Source organism: Oncorhynchus clarkii, chromosome 2 (assembly GCF_045791955.1).
Source record: "Oncorhynchus clarkii lewisi isolate Uvic-CL-2024 chromosome 2, UVic_Ocla_1.0, whole genome shotgun sequence".
Classification (NCBI taxonomy): domain Eukaryota; kingdom Metazoa; phylum Chordata; class Actinopteri; order Salmoniformes; family Salmonidae; genus Oncorhynchus; species Oncorhynchus clarkii.
In genome coordinates, this window is record NC_092148.1 from 93089317 (window position 1) to 93109293 (window position 19977).

The window sequence follows — 19977 nt, forward strand, 5'->3', positions numbered from 1 at the left end:
TGTGTCGTGTCTCTCTGTGTGTGTCGTGTCTCTCTGTGTGTGTCGTGTCGTGTCTGTGTGTGTCGTGTCTCTCTGTGTGTGTCGTGTCTCTCTGTGTGTGTCGTGTCTCTCTGTGTGTGTGTCGTGTCTCTCTGTGTGTGTCGTGTCTCTCTGTGTGTGTCGTGTCTCTCTGTGTGTGTCGTGTCTCTCTCTGTGTGTGTCGTGTCTCTCTGTGTGTGTCGTGTCTCTCTGTGTGTGTCGTGTCTCTCTGTGTGTGTCGTGTCTCTCTGTGTGTGTCGTGTCTGTGTGTGTGTGTCGTGTCTCTCTGTGTGTGTCGTGTCTCTCTGTGTGTGTCGTGTCTCTCTGTGTGTGTCGTGTCTCTCTGTGTGTGTCGTGTCTCTCTCTGTGTGTGTCGTGTCTCTCTGTGTGTGTCGAGAGAGTCGATGTCGTGTCTCTCTGTGTGTGTCGTGTCTCTCTGTGTGTGTCGTGTATGTGTGTGTGTGTGTCGTGTCTCTCTGTGTGTGTCGTGTGTGTGTGTGTGTGTCGTGTCTCTCTGTGTGTGTCGTGTATGTGTGTGTGTGTGTGTCGTGTCTCTCTGTGTGTGTCGTGTCTGTGTGTGTGTGTCAAGTCTCTCTGTGTGTGTCGTGTCGTGTCTGTGTGTGTCGTGTATGTGTGTGTGTGTGTCGTGTCTCTCTGTGTGTGTCGTGTATGTGTGTGTGTGTGTCGTGTCTCTCTGTGTGTGTCGTGTATGTGTGTGTGTGTGTCGTGTCTCTCTGTGTGTGTCGTGTATGTGTGTGTGTGTGTCGTGTCTCTCTGTGTGTGTCGTGTATGTGTGTGTGTGTGTGTCGTGTCTCTCTGTGTGTGTCGTGTCTCTCTGTGTGTGTCGTGTATGTGTGTGTGTGTGTCGTGTCTCTCTGTGTGTGTCGTGTCTGTGTGTGTGTGTCAAGTCTCTCTGTGTGTGTCGTGTCGTGTCGTGTCTGTGTGTGTCGTGTCTGTGTGTGTGTGTGTGTCGTGTCTGTGTGTTTGTGTCGTGTCTGTGTGTGTGTGTGTGTCGTGTCTGTGTGTGTGTGTCGTGTCCAGTACATGTATTAATTCAAAAATGGCTTTTCTCTCTCATCTATCTCATCTCTCATCTCATCTCTCTCTTATCTCTCATCTCTCTCTCTCGTCTCTCTCATCTCTCTCTCTCATCTCTGTCATCTCTCTCTCCTCTCATATCTCTCTCTCGTCTCTCTCATCTCTCTCCTCTCATATCTCTCTCTCTCTCATTTCTCTCATCTCTCTCATCTCTCTCATCTCTCTCTCTCCTCTCTCATATCTCTAATCTCTCATCTCTCTCTCTCTCTCCCCTCTCTCATCTCTCTCTCGCATCTGAACTAAGTCCATATATTTCCACTGCTGCATTATGCTGGAGACACACATAGGATAAGAACATTCCTCAGAACATTGGCTGCATCTCACAATGCACCCTATTCCCTATATAGTGCACTACTATGGGTCCTGGTCAGAGAGAGAGAGAGAGAGAGAGAGAGAGAGAGAGAGAGAGAGAGAGAGAGAGAGAGAGAGAGAGAGAGAGAGAGAGAGAGAGAGAGAGAGAGAGAGAGAGAGAGAGAGAGAGAGAGAGAGAGAGAGAGAGAGAGAGAGAGAGAGAGAGAGAGAGAGAGAGAGAGAGAGAGAGAGAGAGAGAGAGAGAGAGAGAGAGAGAGAGAGAGAGAGAGAGAGAGAGAGAGAGAGAGAGAGAGAGAGAGAGAGTTCTAGAAGTAAGGACAGTGAAATGAAAGGAGGAAAAGAGGCTAAGCAAGCTCTCCTCTCCTCTCCTCTAGAGGGATGGTCCTTCTCCCTGTGTCTCTGCTGTGACAGGCAAGGCCCCTCCCCCTGGACATAAAGACAGGGGAAAGGCCAACAAAATGACAGACAAGGCCCCTCCCCCTGGACATAAAGACAGGGGAAAGGCCAACAAAATGACAGACAATGCCCCTCCCCCTGGACATAAAGACAGGGGAAACTCCAACAAAATGACAGCCAAGCCCTCCCCCTGGACATAAAGACAGGGGAAACGCCAACAAAATGACAGGCAAGGCCCCTCCCCCTGGACATAAAGACAGGGGAAACGCCAACAAAATGACAGACAAGGCCCCTCCCCCTGGACATAAAGACAGGGGAAACTCCAACAAAAAGACAGCCAAGGCCCCTCCCCCTGGACATAAAGACAGGGGAAACGCCAACAAAATGACAGGCAAGGCCCCTCCCCCTGGACATAAAGACAGGGGAAACGCCAATAAAATGACAGACAAGGCCCCTCCCCCTGGACATAAAGACAGGGGAAACGCCAACAAAATGACAGACAAGGCCCCTCCCCCTGGACATAAAGACAGGGGAAAGGCCAACAAAATGACAGACAAGGCCCCTCCCCCTGGACATAAAGACAGGGGAAACGCCAACAAAATGACAGGCAAGGCCCCTCCCCCTGGACATAAAGACAGGGGAAACGCCAACAAAATGACAGACAAGGCCCCTCCCCCTGGACATAAAGACAGGGGAAAGGCCCCTCCCCCTGGACATAAAGACAGGGGAAAGGCCCCTCCCCCTGGACATAAAGACAGGGGAAAGGCCCCTCCCCCTTGACATAAAGACAGGGGAAAGGCCCCTCCCCCTTGACATAAAGACAGGGGAAAGGCCCCTCCCCCTGGACATAAAGACAGGGGAAACGCCAACAAAAAAATGTAAACACATAAAAACAGAAATAACAACTACTTTGAAGTAATAATATCCAACAATAAGCATTGGGATTTCTTTAATGGTCCTGAATTAATATGTACATACGCCTCAAACATAAGAGCAAGACTAGAAATGATAGTACAAGGGCCGTAGAAACAGCCTAGAATATATACCACAACACGTTGTAACTCTTCAGAGAAAGGTTTATTCAATGTGTCATGGTGTGTCTGTCCCCTTGTCTAAATAATCCAGAAACGAATGCATATGAAGTTTGGATTTAGTTTACGAGTATAAACATCACTATAATAACAGCAGGTCCTCTCTCTACGGTCCCTGTGTGAGGGGGGTATTAATACTATAATAACAGCAGGTCCTCTCTCTACGGTCCCTGTGTGAGGGGGGTATTAATACTATAATAACAGAGTAGCAGGTCCTCTCTCTACGGTCCCTGTGTGAGGGGGGTTATAATACTATAATAACAGAGTAGCAGGTCCTCTCTCTACGGTCCCTGTGTGAGGGGGGTATTAATACTATAATAACAGAGTAGTAGGTCCTCTCTCTACGGTCCCTGTGTGAGGGGGGTTATAATACTATAATAACAGAGTAGCAGGTCCTCTCTCTACGGTCCCTGTGTGAGGGGGGTATTAATACTATAATAACAGCAGGTCCTCTCTCTACGGTCCCTGTGTGAGGGGGGTTATAATACTATAATAACAGCAGGTCCTCTCTCTACGGTCCCTGTGTGAGGGGGGTTATAATACTATAATAACAGAGTAGCAGGTCCTCTCTCTACGGTCCCTGTGTGAGGGGGGTATTAATACTATAATAACAGCAGGTCCTCTCTCTACGGTCCCTGTGTGAGGGGGGTATTAATACTATAATAACAGCAGGTCCTCTCTCTACGGTCCCTGTGTGAGGGGGGTTATAATACTATAATAACAGCAGGTCCTCTCTCTACGGTCCCTGTGTGAGGGGGGTTATAATACTATAATAACAGCAGGTCCTCTCTCTACGGTCCCTGTGTGAGGGGGGTTATAATACTATAATAACAGCAGGTCCTCTCTCTACGGTCCCTGTGTGAGGGGGGTTATAATACTATAATAACAGCAGGTCCTCTCTCTACGGTCCCTGTGTGAGGGGGGTTATAATACTATAATAACAGCAGGTCCTCTCTCTACGGTCCCTGTGTGAGGGGGGTTATAATACTATAATAACAGCAGGTCCTCTCTCTACGGTCCCTGTGTGAGGGGGGTTATAATACTATAATAACAGCAGGTCCTCTCTCTACGGTCCCTGTGTGAGGGGGGTTATAATACTATAATAACAGCAGGTCCTCTCTCTACGGTCCCTGTGTGAGGGGGGTTATAATACTATAATAACAGCAGGTCCTCTCTCTACGGTCCCTGTGTGAGGGGGGTTATAATACTATAATAACAGAGTAGCAGGTCCTCTCTCTACGGTCCCTGTGTGAGGGGGGTTATAATACTATAATAACAGAGTAGCAGGTCCTCTCTCTACGGTCCCTGTGTGAGGGGGGTATTAATACTATAATAACAGAGTAGTAGGTCCTCTCTCTACGGTCCCTGTGTGAGGGGGGTTATAATACTATAATAACAGAGTAGCAGGTCCTCTCTCTACGGTCCCTGTGTGAGGGGGGTTATAATACTATAATAACAGAGTAGCAGGTCCTCTCTCTACGGTCCCTGTGTGAGGGGGGTATTAATACTATAATAACAGAGTAGTAGGTCCTCTCTCGACGGTCCCTGTGTGAGGGGGGTTATAATACTATAATAACAGAGTAGCAGGTCCTCTCTCTACGGTCCCTGTGTGAGGGGGGTTATAATACTATAATCACAGCAGGTCCTCTCTCTACGGTCCCTGTGTGAGGGGGGTTATAATACTATAATAACAGCAGGTCCTCTCTCTACGGTCCCTGTGTGAGGGGGGTTATAATACTATAATAACAGAGTAGCAGGTCCTCTCTCTACGGTCCCTGTGTGAAGGGGGTTATAATACTATAATAACAGAGTAGCAGGTCCTCTCTCTACGGTCCCTGTGTGAGGGGGGTATTAATACTATAATAACAGAGTAGTAGGTCCTCTCTCTACGGTCCCTGTGTGAGGGGGGTTATAATACTATAATAACAGAGTAGCAGGTCCTCTCTCTACGGTCCCTGTGTGAGGGGGGTTATAATACTATAATAACAGAGTAGCAGGTCCTCTCTCTACGGTCCCTGTGTGAGGGGGGTATTAATACTATAATAACAGAGTAGTAGGTCCTCTCTCTACGGTCCCTGTGTGAGGGGGGTTATAATACTATAATAACAGAGTAGCAGGTCCTCTCTCTACGGTCCCTGTGTGAGGGGGGTTATAATACTATAATAACAGAGTAGCAGGTCCTCTCTCTACGGTCCCTGTGTGAGGGGGGTTATAATACTATAATAACAGAGTAGCAGGTCCTCTCTCTACGGTCCCTGTGTGAGGGGGGTTATAATACTATAATAACAGAGTAGCAGGTCCTCTCTCTACGGTCCCTGTGTGAGGGGGGTTATAATACTATAATAACAGAGTAGCAGGTCCTCTCTCTACGGTCCCTGTGTGAGGGGGGTTATAATACTATAATAACAGAGTAGCAGGTCCTCTCTCTACGGTCCCTGTGTGAGGGGGGTATTAATACTATAATAACAGAGTAGCAGGTCCTCTCTCTACGGTCCCTGTGTGAGGGGGGTATTAATACTATAATAACAGAGTAGTAGGTCCTCTCTCTACGGTCCCTGTGTGAGGGGGGTTATAATACTATAATAACAGAGTAGCAGGTCCTCTCTCTACGGTCCCTGTGTGAGGGGGGTTATAATACTATAATAACAGAGTAGCAGGTCCTCTCTCTACGGTCCCTGTGTGAGGGGGGTATTAATACTATAATAACAGAGTAGTAGGTCCTCTCTCTACGGTCCCTGTGTGAGGGGGGTTATAATACTATAATAACAGAGTAGCAGGTCCTCTCTCTACGGTCCCTGTGTGAGGGGGGTTATAATACTATAATAACAGCAGAGTTAATCAGACCTCTCCTCTCCTCTCCACAGCTACAAACCCTCATCACTCACTGTAAAGTAGACCTCTCCTCTCCTCTCCACATCTACAGACCCTCATCACTCACTGTAAAGCAGACCTCTCCTCTCCTCTCCACAGCTACAGACCCTCATCATTCACCGTAAAGCAGACCTCTCCTCTCCTCTCCACAATTACAGACCCTCATCACTCACTGTAAAGTAGACCTCTCCTCTCCACAGCTACAGACCCTCATCATTCACTGTAAAGCAGACCTCTCCTCTCCTCTCCACAGCTACAGAACCTCATCATTCACTGTAAGGCGGACTGTTACTTCCATCAGCTGCATGTGGGTTTGAGCTAGTCAGCAAGTTTCCATTTCCCTCTCTGTCTTGTGCAATGTACACACACACATGCACACCAGTGGAGGCTCCTCCTCAGAGGAAGGGGAGGACCATCCTCATCCGTGAATAATGTTAAACATTTAAAACGTTATCCTTTTTAAATGAAACTACTAAATATTTTCAAGTCACCAAAGAATTGATTAAAACACTTTTTTTTCAATGAAGGTCTACAGTAGCCTCAACAGCACTCTGTAGCATAGCACCATGGTGTAGCTGGAGGACTACTTGCTTCTGTCCTCCTCTGGGTACATTGACTTCAATACAAAACCTAGGAGGCTCATGGTTTTCACCCCCTTCCATAGACTTACACAGTAATTATGACAACTTCCGGAGGACATCCTCTAACCTATCAGAGCTCTTGCAGCATGAACTGACATGTTTTCCACCCAATCAAAAGAATCAGATAATGAATAAACTGCATTGTATCAGATGTGGTGAGTAGTTGACTCAAAGAGAGAGAAAGACAATAGTTTAACCGTTTTGAACAAATAAATGGCTTTCTCAAATTAAGGAAAAGCAATTTCACTTACTTAGCTAGCAAATGCAGCTAGTTAGTTTAGCTTACTCAAACACCCTGCTCAAACAGAGGGATGCTATGTTAGCTAGCTGGCTATAACAGAGGGATGCTATGTTAGCTAGCTGGCTATAACAGAGGGATGCTATGTTAGCTAGCTGGCTATAACAGAGGGATGCTATGTTAGCTAGCTGTCTATAACAGAGGGATGCTATGTTAGCTAGCTGTATATAACAGAGGGATGCTATGTTGGCTAGCTGGTGTAACTGCTTACTGACTATACACTAACGTTACTGCAGGGTTTACTAGCGTGTTAGTTATATTAGTTATGTGTGTGTGTAGCGGTTATGATAGGTTTTTTATCGTCTGGTCGCATACAGCTGATGTGTGGTGCATTGAAGTCCACAAGCAAAGGGAAAAGGTAAGAGGAGGAGAGCGCATAAATGGGAGAAGGAATACAACGTGGCTGCTATGAAAGTGAACCGTATTTACGTGCGATCAGAGGCGTATTCATTCCGCCGAATCTGTTGAAAAACCTTTTTTTTAAACGGAATTAAACAGGGATAAACATACCTGAATTTGTCCAATGGAAACTCTCGTTTGCAACTGTTGGACTAATGATGACACCCGAGATCAGCTAGATGTGGGGGAAGAATGTTCAAGGAGGTATTGAATGTGTCTGTCACTGTCTGTCACTCAACCTGAGCACCTACGCTGTAAACTGTGTGTGTCAGTGGAGGTTGGTGGCGTTCATGATGAGGAAGGACAATATTTGTGTGTGTGTGTGTATATATATGTGTGTATATACGTGTGTTTGTGTATATATGTGTGTGTATATATTTGTGCGTGTGTGTGTGTGTGTGTGTGTGTGTGTGTGTGTGTGTGTGTGTGCGGCTATACTGGTTATACTGGCTATACTGGTTGTGGACTGTTTAAATAGTTGATGAATGATGTCATTGATTCTACCCATTCTGGCGTTCCTATTGGACGGTGGTTCCTACTGTCTCAGTGAAACATAGAGACTGTTCCAACGTGGTCCACTGAATGTGTCACTACCGATGCTGACAGTTCAGTAAATCACTTTGGATAAAAAAAAGTTAAATGAATACATCGTTACATTATGTGTATTTAGCTCATATAAACGCGTACTGTATAACCAATGTACGCACTGACTCATAGTGCTGTAAGTCACTTTGCATAGAAGCATCTGCTAATTTAGACATATTATTAGTTAGGGCTATGTAGCTAACTCATATAAACTAAATACATCTGCTAATTTAGACATATTATTAGTTAGGGCTATGTAGCTAACTCATATTAACAATATACATCTGCTAATTTAGACATATTATTAGTTAGGGCTATGTAGCTACCTCATATTAACAAAATACATCTGCTAATTTAGACATATTATTAGTTAGGGCTATGTAGCTAACTCATATAAACTAAATACATCTGCTAATTTAGACATATTATTAGTTAGGGATATGTAGCTAACTCATATAAACAATATAGATCTGCTAATTTAGACATATTATTAGTTAGGGCTATGTAGCTAACTCATATAAACAATATAGATCTGCTAATTTAGACATATTATTAGTTAGGGCTATGTAGCTAACTCATATTAACAAAATACATCTGCTAATTTAGACATATTATTAGTTAGGGATATGTAGCTAACTCATATAAACAATATAGATCTGCTAATTTAGACATATTATTAGTTAGGGCTATGTAGCTAACTCATATTAACAAAATACATCTGCTAATTTAGACATATTATTAGTTAGGGCTATGTAGCTAACTCATATTAACAAAATACATCTGCTAATTTAGACATATTATTAGTTAGGGCTATGTAGCTAACTCATATTAACAAAATACATTGTAGGTGTTGTCGTGTTGAATGCTTCGGGAACTGGGGAAACTCTGACATTTTCCCCGACTTGGAAATGCGTTGTAGAAAGAGGAGCACGGAGTTTCCCCACGTGAAAAGTATCCAAGGCAACCAAAAGGAATCTCAATAGTGTCGTTGTAAATGTTGCCAGTTCCGTCTGTTTGGACAAAAGCATCTGCTAAATGACCATATTATTACTTAACCCTTAATTCCTTTAAGGCTCTGTGTCATGTAGTGTCTCCACTTACGTTGGAGTCCAGCAGATCGATGCTGTCCAGGCTCTTGCTCCTGTGGATACGTCCTTTGATCTTGCGTAGCGACGGCTGGGCCTGATGTATGCTGCTCACAGACGATGATGCAGAGATCAAGCCGCTCCCGTGTCCTAGCCCGTGTCCTTGACCTTGACCTTGACCCCGGCTGGCTCTGCCGTGTGGGAGGTTGCCGGGGTGGAGGAGGCTGGGGTGAATCCTGAGGGTCGGAGAGAGAGAAAAAACAAACATCGCATCAGAGGATCATCAGACGGAACGCACTCAGAGAATAGATTTAGAGTATGTCCCTTTAAGGACAAATCGGTCGCAGCAAAATTACAAACAATTAACAGTGGACATGTGCCTTGCCTCTTGGGTAATTGTATGAACCAAAGTATTAGAAGCACTGTGTCTTATTGTATGAACCCATGAAGATGGCCCTGATGGACTAATCTAATGGATATCATGAGGCCCGGACACTGATTAAACTAGTCATTGTCTAAAAAGCACTTTTCATGGAGATGTCCTAACCAAACTATTATCAGACCCACAATGCACCACTCAGTACATCTCAGTACCCAGCTAGCACCTAACGTTCTGAAAACCATATGTTTTTGTTTTTTTTTGTTGGAAATTTCAGTACGTCAGCGTAACGTTTTTATGCAGGTTTCCTCGTGGTTCTATTTTAAAGTTCTCAGAACATTAAGAACACGTTCCATTAGTAACGTTCAAAGAACATTCTAAGAACATTATTTAAAAACAAACAATTCTGTTCTCAGCATCAACAAAACTCTCTCTATCCACTATCTTGTTAAGTGTGTTCAGGTGTGTTGACCGCGCCCACTAATTGGCCACACCTGATCTTAACGAGTGCTATTTAAATAGACTAATATGAATAGGTTTTAGGTATTCTTCTTAAAACTGCACTGTTGGTTAAGGGCTTGTAAGTAAGCATTTCACTGTATGGTCTACCCTTGTTGTATTCGGTGCACGTGACAAATAAAATTGGATTTGATTTGATTTGAAGGTTGTATGCAAAATAACCACAGGATGACCACGTGTTCACCAAGCTCTAAGAAACGTATGGTTCTGAGAACGTTATGTGCTAGCTGAGTAAAAAAATAACACAGACAGACACAAATAGACCATAATAAGCCTAAAGACGAACAGACGGACACACAGTGAATGAAGGGGGAACCAAACAGGATGGTCGTGCTTCATGTTTGTTTCTATAAAGGCCACAGTTCCCTGTTGAATTACATGGCATTTAATGCAGATATGCATAATAGGATTGAATTAGTGTTGAATGCCACCCCGGCCCTGTAAGAGATGGACTTCTGGCTTGTGTGTGTGTGTGTGTGCGTGTGCGTGTGCGTGTGCGTGTGCGTGTGCGTGTGCGTGCGTGCGTGCGTGCGTGCGTGCGTGCGTGCGTGAGTGAGTGAGTGAGTGAGTGAGTGCGTGAGTGAGTGAGCCCTGAGACAGGCCCTGTAGTAAGGAGAGGCAGTTACAACTCAGTAACTGTGTGGAAAGTTACACCAGGCAACACTGAGTAAACTATCAGTGATCTGTCATTTTCAATGAAAGAGGAGACACGAGGTCTCTGGAGACCAGAGACCAGGCAACCACAGTATGTCTAACTGTTGGAGACCAGAGACCAGGCAACCACAGTATGTCTAACTGTCAGAGACCAGAGACCAGGCAACCACAGTATGTCTAACTGTCAGAGACCAGAGACCAGGCAACCACAGTATGTCTAACTGTCAGAGACCAGAGACCAGGCAACCACAGTATGTCTAACTGTCAGAGACCAGAGACCAGGCAACCACAGTATGTCTAACTGTCAGAGACCAGAGACCAGGCAACCACAGTATGTCTAACTGTCAGAGACCAGAGACCAGGCAACCACAGTATGTCTAACTGTCAGAGACCAGAGACCAGGCAACCACAGTATGTATAACTGTTGGAGACCAGAGACCAGGCAACCACAGTATGTCTAACTGTTGGAGACCAGAGACCAGGCAACCACAGTATGTCTAACTGTCAGAGACCAGAGACCAGGCAACCACAGTATGTCTAACTGTTGGAGACCAGAGACCAGGCAACCACAGTCTAACTGTTGGAGACCAGAGACCAGGCAACCACAGTATGTCTAACTGTCAGAGACCAGGCAACCACAGTATGTCTAACTGTCAGAGACCAGAGACCAGGCAACCACAGTCTAACTGTTGGAGACCAGAGACCAGGCAACCACAGTATGTCTAACTGTCAGAGACCAGAGACCAGGCAACCACAGTATGTCTAACTGTCAGAGACCAGAGACCAGGCAACCACAGTATGTCTAACTGTCAGAGACCAGAGACCAGGCAACCACAGTATGTCTAACTGTCAGAGACCAGAGACCAGGCAACCACAGTATGTCTAACTGTCAGAGACCAGAGACCAGGCAACCACAGTATGTCTAACTGTCAGAGACCAGAGACCAGGCAACCACAGTATGTCTAACTGTCAGAGACCAGAGACCAGGCAACCACAGTATGTCTAACTGTTGGAGACCAGAGACCAGGCAACCACAGTATGTCTAACTGTTGGAGACCAGAGACCAGGCAACCACAGTATGTCTAACTGTCAGAGACCAGAGACCAGGCAACCACAGTATGTCTAACTGTTGGAGACCAGAGACCAGGCCACCACAGTTTTGTCAAAGTTGAAGTTTATACCACCCAGGCCCTATAATCCCATTATACTGTATGTTTACACCAGGCACTACGTCTAGCAATCAAACCAGACATCTGTGTTTCTCTGTTTCCCCAAAGTAGTGCAGAGCAGGCACATAGGATAGAAAGACAGAGACAAGGTGCTAGTGCAGAGCAGGCACATAGGATAGAAAGACAGAGACAATGTGCTAGTGCAGAGCAGGCCCATAGGATAGAAAGACAGAGACAAGGCGCTAGTGCAGTGGCTGGGGAATTGAGAGGCAGCGGCTTAGAGGAGTGTGAGGAAAGTGAGAGAAGAGAGAGAGGAGAGAGAGGGAAGAGTAGAGAGACAGTGTAGAGAGACAGAGGAGAGAGAAGAGAAGAGAGGAGACGAGAGGAGAGAGAGAGAGAGAGAGAGAGGAGGGAGAGGGAAGAGTAGAGAGACAGTGTAGAGAGACAGAGGAGAGAGAAGAGTAGAGGAGACGAGAGGAGAGAGAGAGAGAGAGAGAGAGAGAGAGAGAGAGAGAGAGAGAGAGAGGAGAGAGAGGGAAGAGTAGAGAGACAGTGTAGAGAGACAGAGGAGAGAGAAGAGAAGAGAGGAGATGAGAGGAGAGAGAGAGAGAGAGAGAGAGAGAGAGAGAGAGAGAGAGAGAGTGAGAGAGGAAGGAGAGAACCATTTCCACTGTAAGTGGTTGACTCTGATACTCGAGAGGGTTTTGTGTAAAGAAAAAAGGAAGTGGTGAATACAAAAGAGTAGAAACAGACGAGGTGATAAAACAAACGTGTCCTGAGATATTGTTTTCGGTGAGAAAATGTGTAAAGCACAAGAACATTAACAGAGCTCAAACATCCCGAACAGCTCTTTCTACACAATGAAAGTGTCACGCCCTGACCTTAGAGAGCCTTTTCATGTCTCTACTTTGGTTTGGTCAGGTGTGTGATTTGGGTTTTCTATGTTCTTTTATTTATTTGTTTCTGGCCGAGTGGGGTTCCCAATCAGAGGCAGCTGTCTATCGTTGTCTCTGATTGGGGATCATATTTAGGCAGCCCTTTTCCCTCCGTCTGTGTGGGATCTTTGTTTGTGTGCAGGGTAGTTTGCACAACGAAGCTGTTCGGTCGTTGTCTCTGATTGGGGATCATATTTAGGCAGCCCTTTTCCCTCCGTCTGTGTGGGATCTTTGTTTGTGTGCAGGGTAGTTTGCACAACGAAGCTGTTCGGTCGTTGTCTCTGATTGGGGATCATATTTAGGCAGCCCTTTTCCCTCCGTCTGTGTGGGATCTTTGTTTGTGTGCAGGGTAGTTTGCACAACGAAGCTGTTCGGTCGTTGTCTCTGATTGGGGATCATATTTAGGCAGCCCTTTTCCCTCCTTCTGTGGGTTCTTTGTTTGTGTGCAGGGTAGTTTGCACAACGAAGCTGTTCGGTCGTTGTCTCTGATTGGGGATCATATTTAGGCAGCCCTTTTCCCTCCGTCTGTGTGGGATCTTTGTTTGTGTGCAGGGTAGTTTGCACAACGAAGCTGTTCGGTCGTTGTCTCTGATTGGGGATCATATTTAGGCAGCCCTTTTCCCTCCTTCTGTGGGTTCTTTGTTTGTGTGCAGGGTAGTTTGCACAACGAAGCTGTTCGGTCGTTGTCTCTGATTGGGGATCATATTTAGGCAGCCCTTTTCCCTCCTTCTGTGGGATCTTTGTTTGTGTGCAGGGTAGTTTGCACAACGAAGCTGTTCGGTCGTTGTCTCTGATTGGGGATCATATTTAGGCAGCCCTTTTCCCTCCGTCTGTGTGGGATCTTTGTTTGTGTGCAGGGTAGTTTGCACAACGAAGCTGTTCGGTCGTTGTCTCTGATTGGGGATCATATTTAGGCAGCCCTTTTCCCTCCGTCTGTGTGGGATCTTTGTTTGTGTGCAGGGTAGTTTGCACAACGAAGCTGTTCGGTCGTTGTCTCTGATTGGGGATCATATTTAGGCAGCCCTTTTCCCTCCGTCTGTGTGGGATCTTTGTTTGTGTGCAGGGTAGTTTGCACAACGAAGCTGTCTATCGTTGTCTCTGATTGGGGATCATATTTAGGCAGCCCTTTTCCCTCCTTCTGTGGGATCTTTGTTTGTGTGCAGGGTAGTTTGCACAACGAAGCTGTTCGATCGTTGTCTCTGATTGGGGATCATATTTAGGCAGCCCTTTTCCCTCCGTCTGTGTGGGATCTTTGTTTGTGTGCAGGGTAGTTTGCACAACGAAGCTGTTCGATTGTTGTCTCTGATTGGGGATCATATTTAGGCAGCCCTTTTCCCTCCGTCTGTGTGGGATCTTTGTTTGTGTGCAGGGTAGTTTGCACAACGAAGCTGTTCGGTCGTTGTCTCTGATTGGGGATCATATTTAGGCAGCCCTTTTCCCTCCGTCTGTGTGGGTTCTTTGTTTGTGTGCAGGGTAGTTTGCACAACGAAGCTGTTCGGTCGTTGTCTCTGATTGGGGATCATATTTAGGCAGCCCTTTTCCCTCCGTCTGTGTGGGATCTTTGTTTGTGTGCAGGGTAGTTTGCACAGCGAAGCTGTTCGATTGTTGTCTCTGATTGGGGATCATATTTAGGCAGCCCTTTTCCCTCCGTCTGTGTGGGATCTTTGTTTGTGTGCAGGGTAGTTTGCACAGCGAAGCTGTTCGATCGTTGTTTTATTTTATTGTTTTGTCTTTTCTAAAGTTTCACTTCGTTTATAAATTATGTGGAACTCAAACAACGCTGCGCCTCGGTCTCATCCTTCCGACGACACCCGTTACAGAAAGAGAGGAGGCTAGGATTTTGTTTGACAATTTCGACAGAGCCAAAGAGACTAAGACAAGCGGCTGACAGGAAGAACAAGTCTCTGGATGCATGACAGACCCAGCCAACTGGTTCTAGAATGGATGTCAGCCAATAGCCTTCAGCCAATAGCCTTCAGCCAATAGCTTTCAGCCAGAAAGCCAGAGAGAGTCACTTCTCGCCTGTCATCGGAGCGACTGAGACATACAGAACTAACAGTGGGATGGTTAGTATGATGGTGTCTAATGACATCCTATTCCCTACCATGGGCCCTACCAAGTAGTGGACCAAATCGAGAATAGCTCTGGTTAAAAGCAGTGCACTACATAGGGAATAGGGTTCTATAGGGCTCTGGTCTAAAGTAGTGCACTATATAGGGAATAGGGTTCTATAGGGCTCTGGTCTAAAGTAGTGTATTATATAGGGAATAGGGTTCTATAGGGCTCTGGTCTAAAGTAGTGCACTATATAGGGAATAGGGTTCTATAGGGCTCTGGTCTAAAGTAGTGCACTATATAGGGAATAGGGTTCTATAGGGCTCTGGTCTAAAGTAGTGCACTATATAGGGAATAGGGTTCTATAGGGCTCTGGTCTAAAGTAGTGTATTATATAGGGAATAGGGTTCTATAGGGCTCTGGTCTAAAGTAGTGCACTATATAGGGAATAGGGTTCTATAGGGCTCTGGTCTAAAGTAGTGTATTATATAGGGAATAGGGTTCTATAGGGCTCTGGTCTAAAGTAGTGCACTATATAGGGAATAGGGTTCTATAGGGCTCTGGTCTAAAGTAGTGCACTATATAGGGAATAGGGTTCTATAGGGCTCTGGTCTAAAGCAGTGCACTATATAGGGAATAGGGTTCTATAGGGCCCCGGGTCTAAAGTAGTGCACTATACATAGGGAATAGGGTTATATAGGGCCCTGGTCTAAAGTAGTGCACTATATAGGGAATAGGGTTATATAGGGCTCTGGTCTAAAGTAGTGCACTATATAGGGAATAGGGTGCCATTTGGGATGGACAGTTTCATTCCGCTTTTGATCTACGTTGTTTAATATAATACATTTACAGCTGTTATGACAGATTATTGGACTGATGCATGAAAACAGGATTATTGGTTGCTCAGATGGCAGTTTTTTCTTACACACACACACAAACACTCACTCACTCACTCACTCACACGCACGCACACACACACACACACACACACACACTCACTCATTCACTCACACTCACTCATTCACTCACTCACTCACTCACAATTTTTAGGATAAACAGGGATGAACCCTGTTCATTCTAAATGGAACCCTGTTCCACCTAAATGGAACCCTGTTCATCCTAAATGGAACCCTGTTCCACCTAAATGGAACCCCATTCATCCTAAATGGAACCCTGTTCATCCTAAATGGAACCCTGTTCATCCTAAATGGAACCCTGTTCATCCTAAATGGAACCCTGTTCCACCTAAATGGAACCCTGTTCATCCTAAATGGAACCCTGTTCCACCTAAATGGAACCCTGTTCATCCTAAATGGAACCCCGTTCATCCTAAATGGAACCCTGTTCCACCTAAATGGAACCCTGTTCCACCTAAATGGAACCCTGTACCACCTAAATGGAACCCTGTTCATCCTAAATGGAACCCTGTGCATCCTAAATGGTACCCTGTTCCACCTAAATGGAACCCTGTTCATCCTAAATGGAACCCTGTTCATCCTAAATGGAACCCTGTGCATCCTAAATGGAACCTTGTGCAACCTAAATGGAACCCTGTTCCACCTAAATGGAACCTTGTTCATCCTAAATGGAAACCTGTTCCACCTAAATGGAACCCTGTTCATCCTAAATGGAACCCTGTTCATCCTAAATGGAACCCTGTTCATCCTAAATGGAACCCTGTTCATCCTAAATGGAACCCTGTTCCACCTAAATGGAACCCTGTTCATCCTAAATGGAACCCCGTTCATCCTAAATGGAACCCTGTTCCACCTAAATGGAACCCTGTTCCACCTAAATGGAACCCTGTTTATCCTAAATGGAACTCTGTGCATCCTAAATGGAACCCTGTTCAACCTAAATGGAACCCTGTTCATCCTAAATGGAACCCTGTTCATCCTAAATGGAACGCTGTGCATCTTAAATGGAAACCTGTTCCACCTAAATGGAACCCTGTTCATCCTAAATGGAACCCTGTGCATCCTAAATGGAACCCTGTGCATCCTAAATGGAACCCTGTTCATCCTAAATGGAACCCTGTGCATCCTAAATGGAACCCTGTTCCCCCTAAATGGAACCCTGTTCCACCTAAATGGAACCCTGTGCATCCTAAATGGAACCCTGTGCATCCTAAATGGAACCCTGTTCATCCTAAATGGAACCCTGTTCCACCTAAATGGAACCCTGTTCATCCTAAATGGAACCCCGTTCATCCTAAATGGAACCCTGTTCCACCTAAATGGAACCCTGTTCCACCTAAATGGAACCCTGTTCCACCTAAATGGAACCCTGTTTATCCTAAATGGAACTCTGTGCATCCTAAATGGAACCCTGTTCAACCTAAATGGATCCCTGTTCATCCTAAATGGAACCCTGTTCATCCTAAATGGAACGCTGTAAATCTTAAATGGAAACCTGTTCCACCTAAATGGAACCCTGTTCATCCTAAATGGAACCCTGTGCATCCTAAATGGAACCCTGTGCATCCTAAATGGAACCCTGTTCATCCTAAATGGAACCCTGTGCATCCTAAATGGAACCCTGTTCCCCCTAAATGGAACCCTGTTCCACCTAAATGGAACCCTGTGCATCCTAAATGGAACCCTGTGCATCCTAAATGGAACCCTGTTCCCCCTAATTAGAACCCTGTTCAACCTAAATGGAACCCTGTTCATCCTAAATGGAACCCTGTTCATCCTAAATGGAACCCTGTTCATTCTAAATGGAACCCTGTGCATCCTAAATGGAACCCTGTTCATCCTAAATGGAACCCTGTTCCACCTAAATGGAACCCTGTGCATCCTAAATGGAACCCTGTGCATCCTAAATGGAACCCTGTTCATTCTAAATGGAACCCTGTGCATCCTAAAGGGAACCCTGTTCATCCTAAATGGAACCCTGTTCCACCTAAATGGAACCCTGTTCCACCTAAATGGAATCCTGTGCATCCTAAATGGAACCTTGTTCATCCTAAATGGAACCCTGTGCATCCTAAATGGAACCCTGTTCATCCTAAATGGAACCCTGTTCATCCTAAATGGAACCCTGTTCATCCGAAATGGAACCCTGTGCATCCTAAATGGAACCCTGTTCATCCTAAATGGAACCCTGTTCATCCTAAATGGAACCCTGTTCCACCTAAATGGAACCCTGTTCCACCTAAATGGAACCCTGTGCATCCTAAATGGAACCCTGTTCATCCTAAATGGAACCCTGTGCATCCTAAATGGAACCCTGTTCATCCTAAATGGAACCCTGTTCATCCTAAATGGAACCCTGTTCATCCTAAATGGAACCCTGTGCATCCTAAATGGAACCCTGTTCATCCTAAATGGAACCCTGTTCATCCTAAATGGAACCCTGTTCATTCTAAATGGAACCCTGTTCATCCTAAATGGAACCCTGTTCATCCTAAATGGAACCCTGTGCATCCTAAATAGAACCCTGTTCATCCTAAATGGAACCCTGTTCATCCTAAATGGAACCCTGTGCATTAAATGGAACCCTGTTCATCCTAAATGGAACCCTGTTCCACCTAAATGAAACCCTGTTCCACCTAAATGGAACCCTGTTCCACCTAAATGGAACCCTGTTCATCCTAAATGGAACCTTGTTCATCCTAAATGGAACCCTGTTCATCCTGAAATGGACGGCAGGATAGCCTAGTGGTTAGAGCATTGGATTCTTAACCAAAAGGTTGCAAGTTCAAATCCCGGAGTTGACAAGGTATAAATCTGTCGTTCTGCCCCTGAACAGGCAGTTAATTAACCCACTGCTCCTGGACCCTCATTGAAAATAAGAATTTGTTCTTAACTGACTTTCCTAGTTAAATAAAGATACAAAAAAATAATAATTTTAAAACCCTGTTCATCCTAAATGGAATGTGTGTAGTCCAGATACTGATAACGTAGTTCAGTACAGATGGTGGTAATCAGTACAGCAGGGTGATAATGTAGTTCAGTACAGATGGTGGTAATCAGTACAGCAGGGTGATAATGTAGTTCGGTACAGATGGTGGTAATCAGTACAGCAGGGTGATAATGTAGTTCAGTACAGATGGTGGTAATCAGTACAGGAGGGTGATAATGTAGTTCAGTACAGATGGTAGTAATCAGTACAGCAGGGTGATAATGTAGCTCAGTACAGATGGTGGTAATCAGTACAGCAGGGTGATAATGTAGTTCAGTACAGATGGTGGTAATCAGTACAGCAGGGTGATAATGTAGTTCGGTACAGATGGTGGTAATCAGTACAGCAGGGTGATAATGTAGTTCAGTACAGATGGTGGTAATCAGTACAGGAGGGTGATAATGTAGTTCAGTACAGATGGTAGTAATCAGTACAGCAGGGTGATAATGTAGCTCAGTACAGATGGTGGTAATCAGTACAGCAGGGTGATAATGTAGTTCAGTACAGATGGTGGTAATCAGTACAGGAGGGTGATAATCTAGTTCAGTACAGATGGTGGTAATCAGTACAGGAGGGTGATAATGTACAGTGCCTTGCGAAAGTATTCGGCCCCCTTGAACTTTGCGACCTTTTGCCACATTTCAGGCTTCAAACATAAAGATATAAAACTGTATTTTTTTGTGAAGAATCAACAACAAGTGGGACACAATCATGAAGTGGAATGACATTTATTGGATATTTCAAACTTTTTTAACAAATCAAAAACTGAAAAATTGGGCGTGCAAAATTATTCAGCCCCCTTAAGTTAATACTTTGTAGCACCACCTTTTGCTGCGATTACAGCTGTAAGTCGCTTGGGGTATGTCTCTATCAGTTTTGCACATCGAGAGACTGAAATTTTTTCCCATTCCTCCTTGCAAAACAGCTCGAGCTCAGTGAGGTTGGATGGAGAGCATTTGTGAACAGCAGTTTTCAGTTCTTTCCACAGGTTCTCGATTGGATTCAGGTCTGGACTTTGACTTGGCCATTCTAACACCTGGATATGTTTATTTTTGAACCATTCCATTGTAGATTTTGCTTTATGTTTTGGATCATTGTCTTGTTGGAAGACAAATCTCCGTCCCAGTCTCAGGTCTTTTGCAGACACCATCAGGTTTTCTTCCAGAATGGTCCTGTATTTGGCTCCATCCATCTTCCCATCAATTTTAACCATCTTCCCTGTCCCTGCTGAAGAAAAGCAGGCCCAAACCATGATGCTGCCACCACCATGTTTGACAGTGGGGATGGTGTGTTCAGCTGTGTTGCTTTTACGCCAAACATAACGTTTTGCATTGTTGCCAAAAAGTTCAATTTTGTTTTCATCTGACCAGAGCACCTTCTTCCACATGTTTGGTGTGTCTCCCAGGTGGCTTGTGGCAAACTTTAAACAACACTTTTTATGGATATCTTTAAGAAATGGCTTTCTTCTTGCCATTCTTCCATAAAGGCCAGATTTGTGCAATATACGACTGGTTGTTGTCCTATGGACAGAGTCTCCCACCTCAGCTGTAGATCTCTGCAGTTCATC

The 19977-nt window shown here is 45.1% G+C and overlaps 1 protein-coding gene across 4 annotated transcripts in view; it reads right to left on the reverse strand.

Annotated features, from left to right (window-relative positions):
* LOC139376446 (tight junction protein 1b) overlaps positions 1–19977 on the reverse strand; it is a 212252-nt gene that overhangs the window by 162806 nt on the left and 29469 nt on the right. For all 4 annotated transcript variants that reach the window (XM_071119076.1, XM_071119069.1, XM_071119062.1 and 1 more), the window contains exon 2: positions 8811–9030. In XM_071119076.1, the coding sequence (XP_070975177.1) occupies positions 8811–9030 (220 nt within the window). The remainder of the gene's footprint in view (positions 1–8810; positions 9031–19977) is intronic.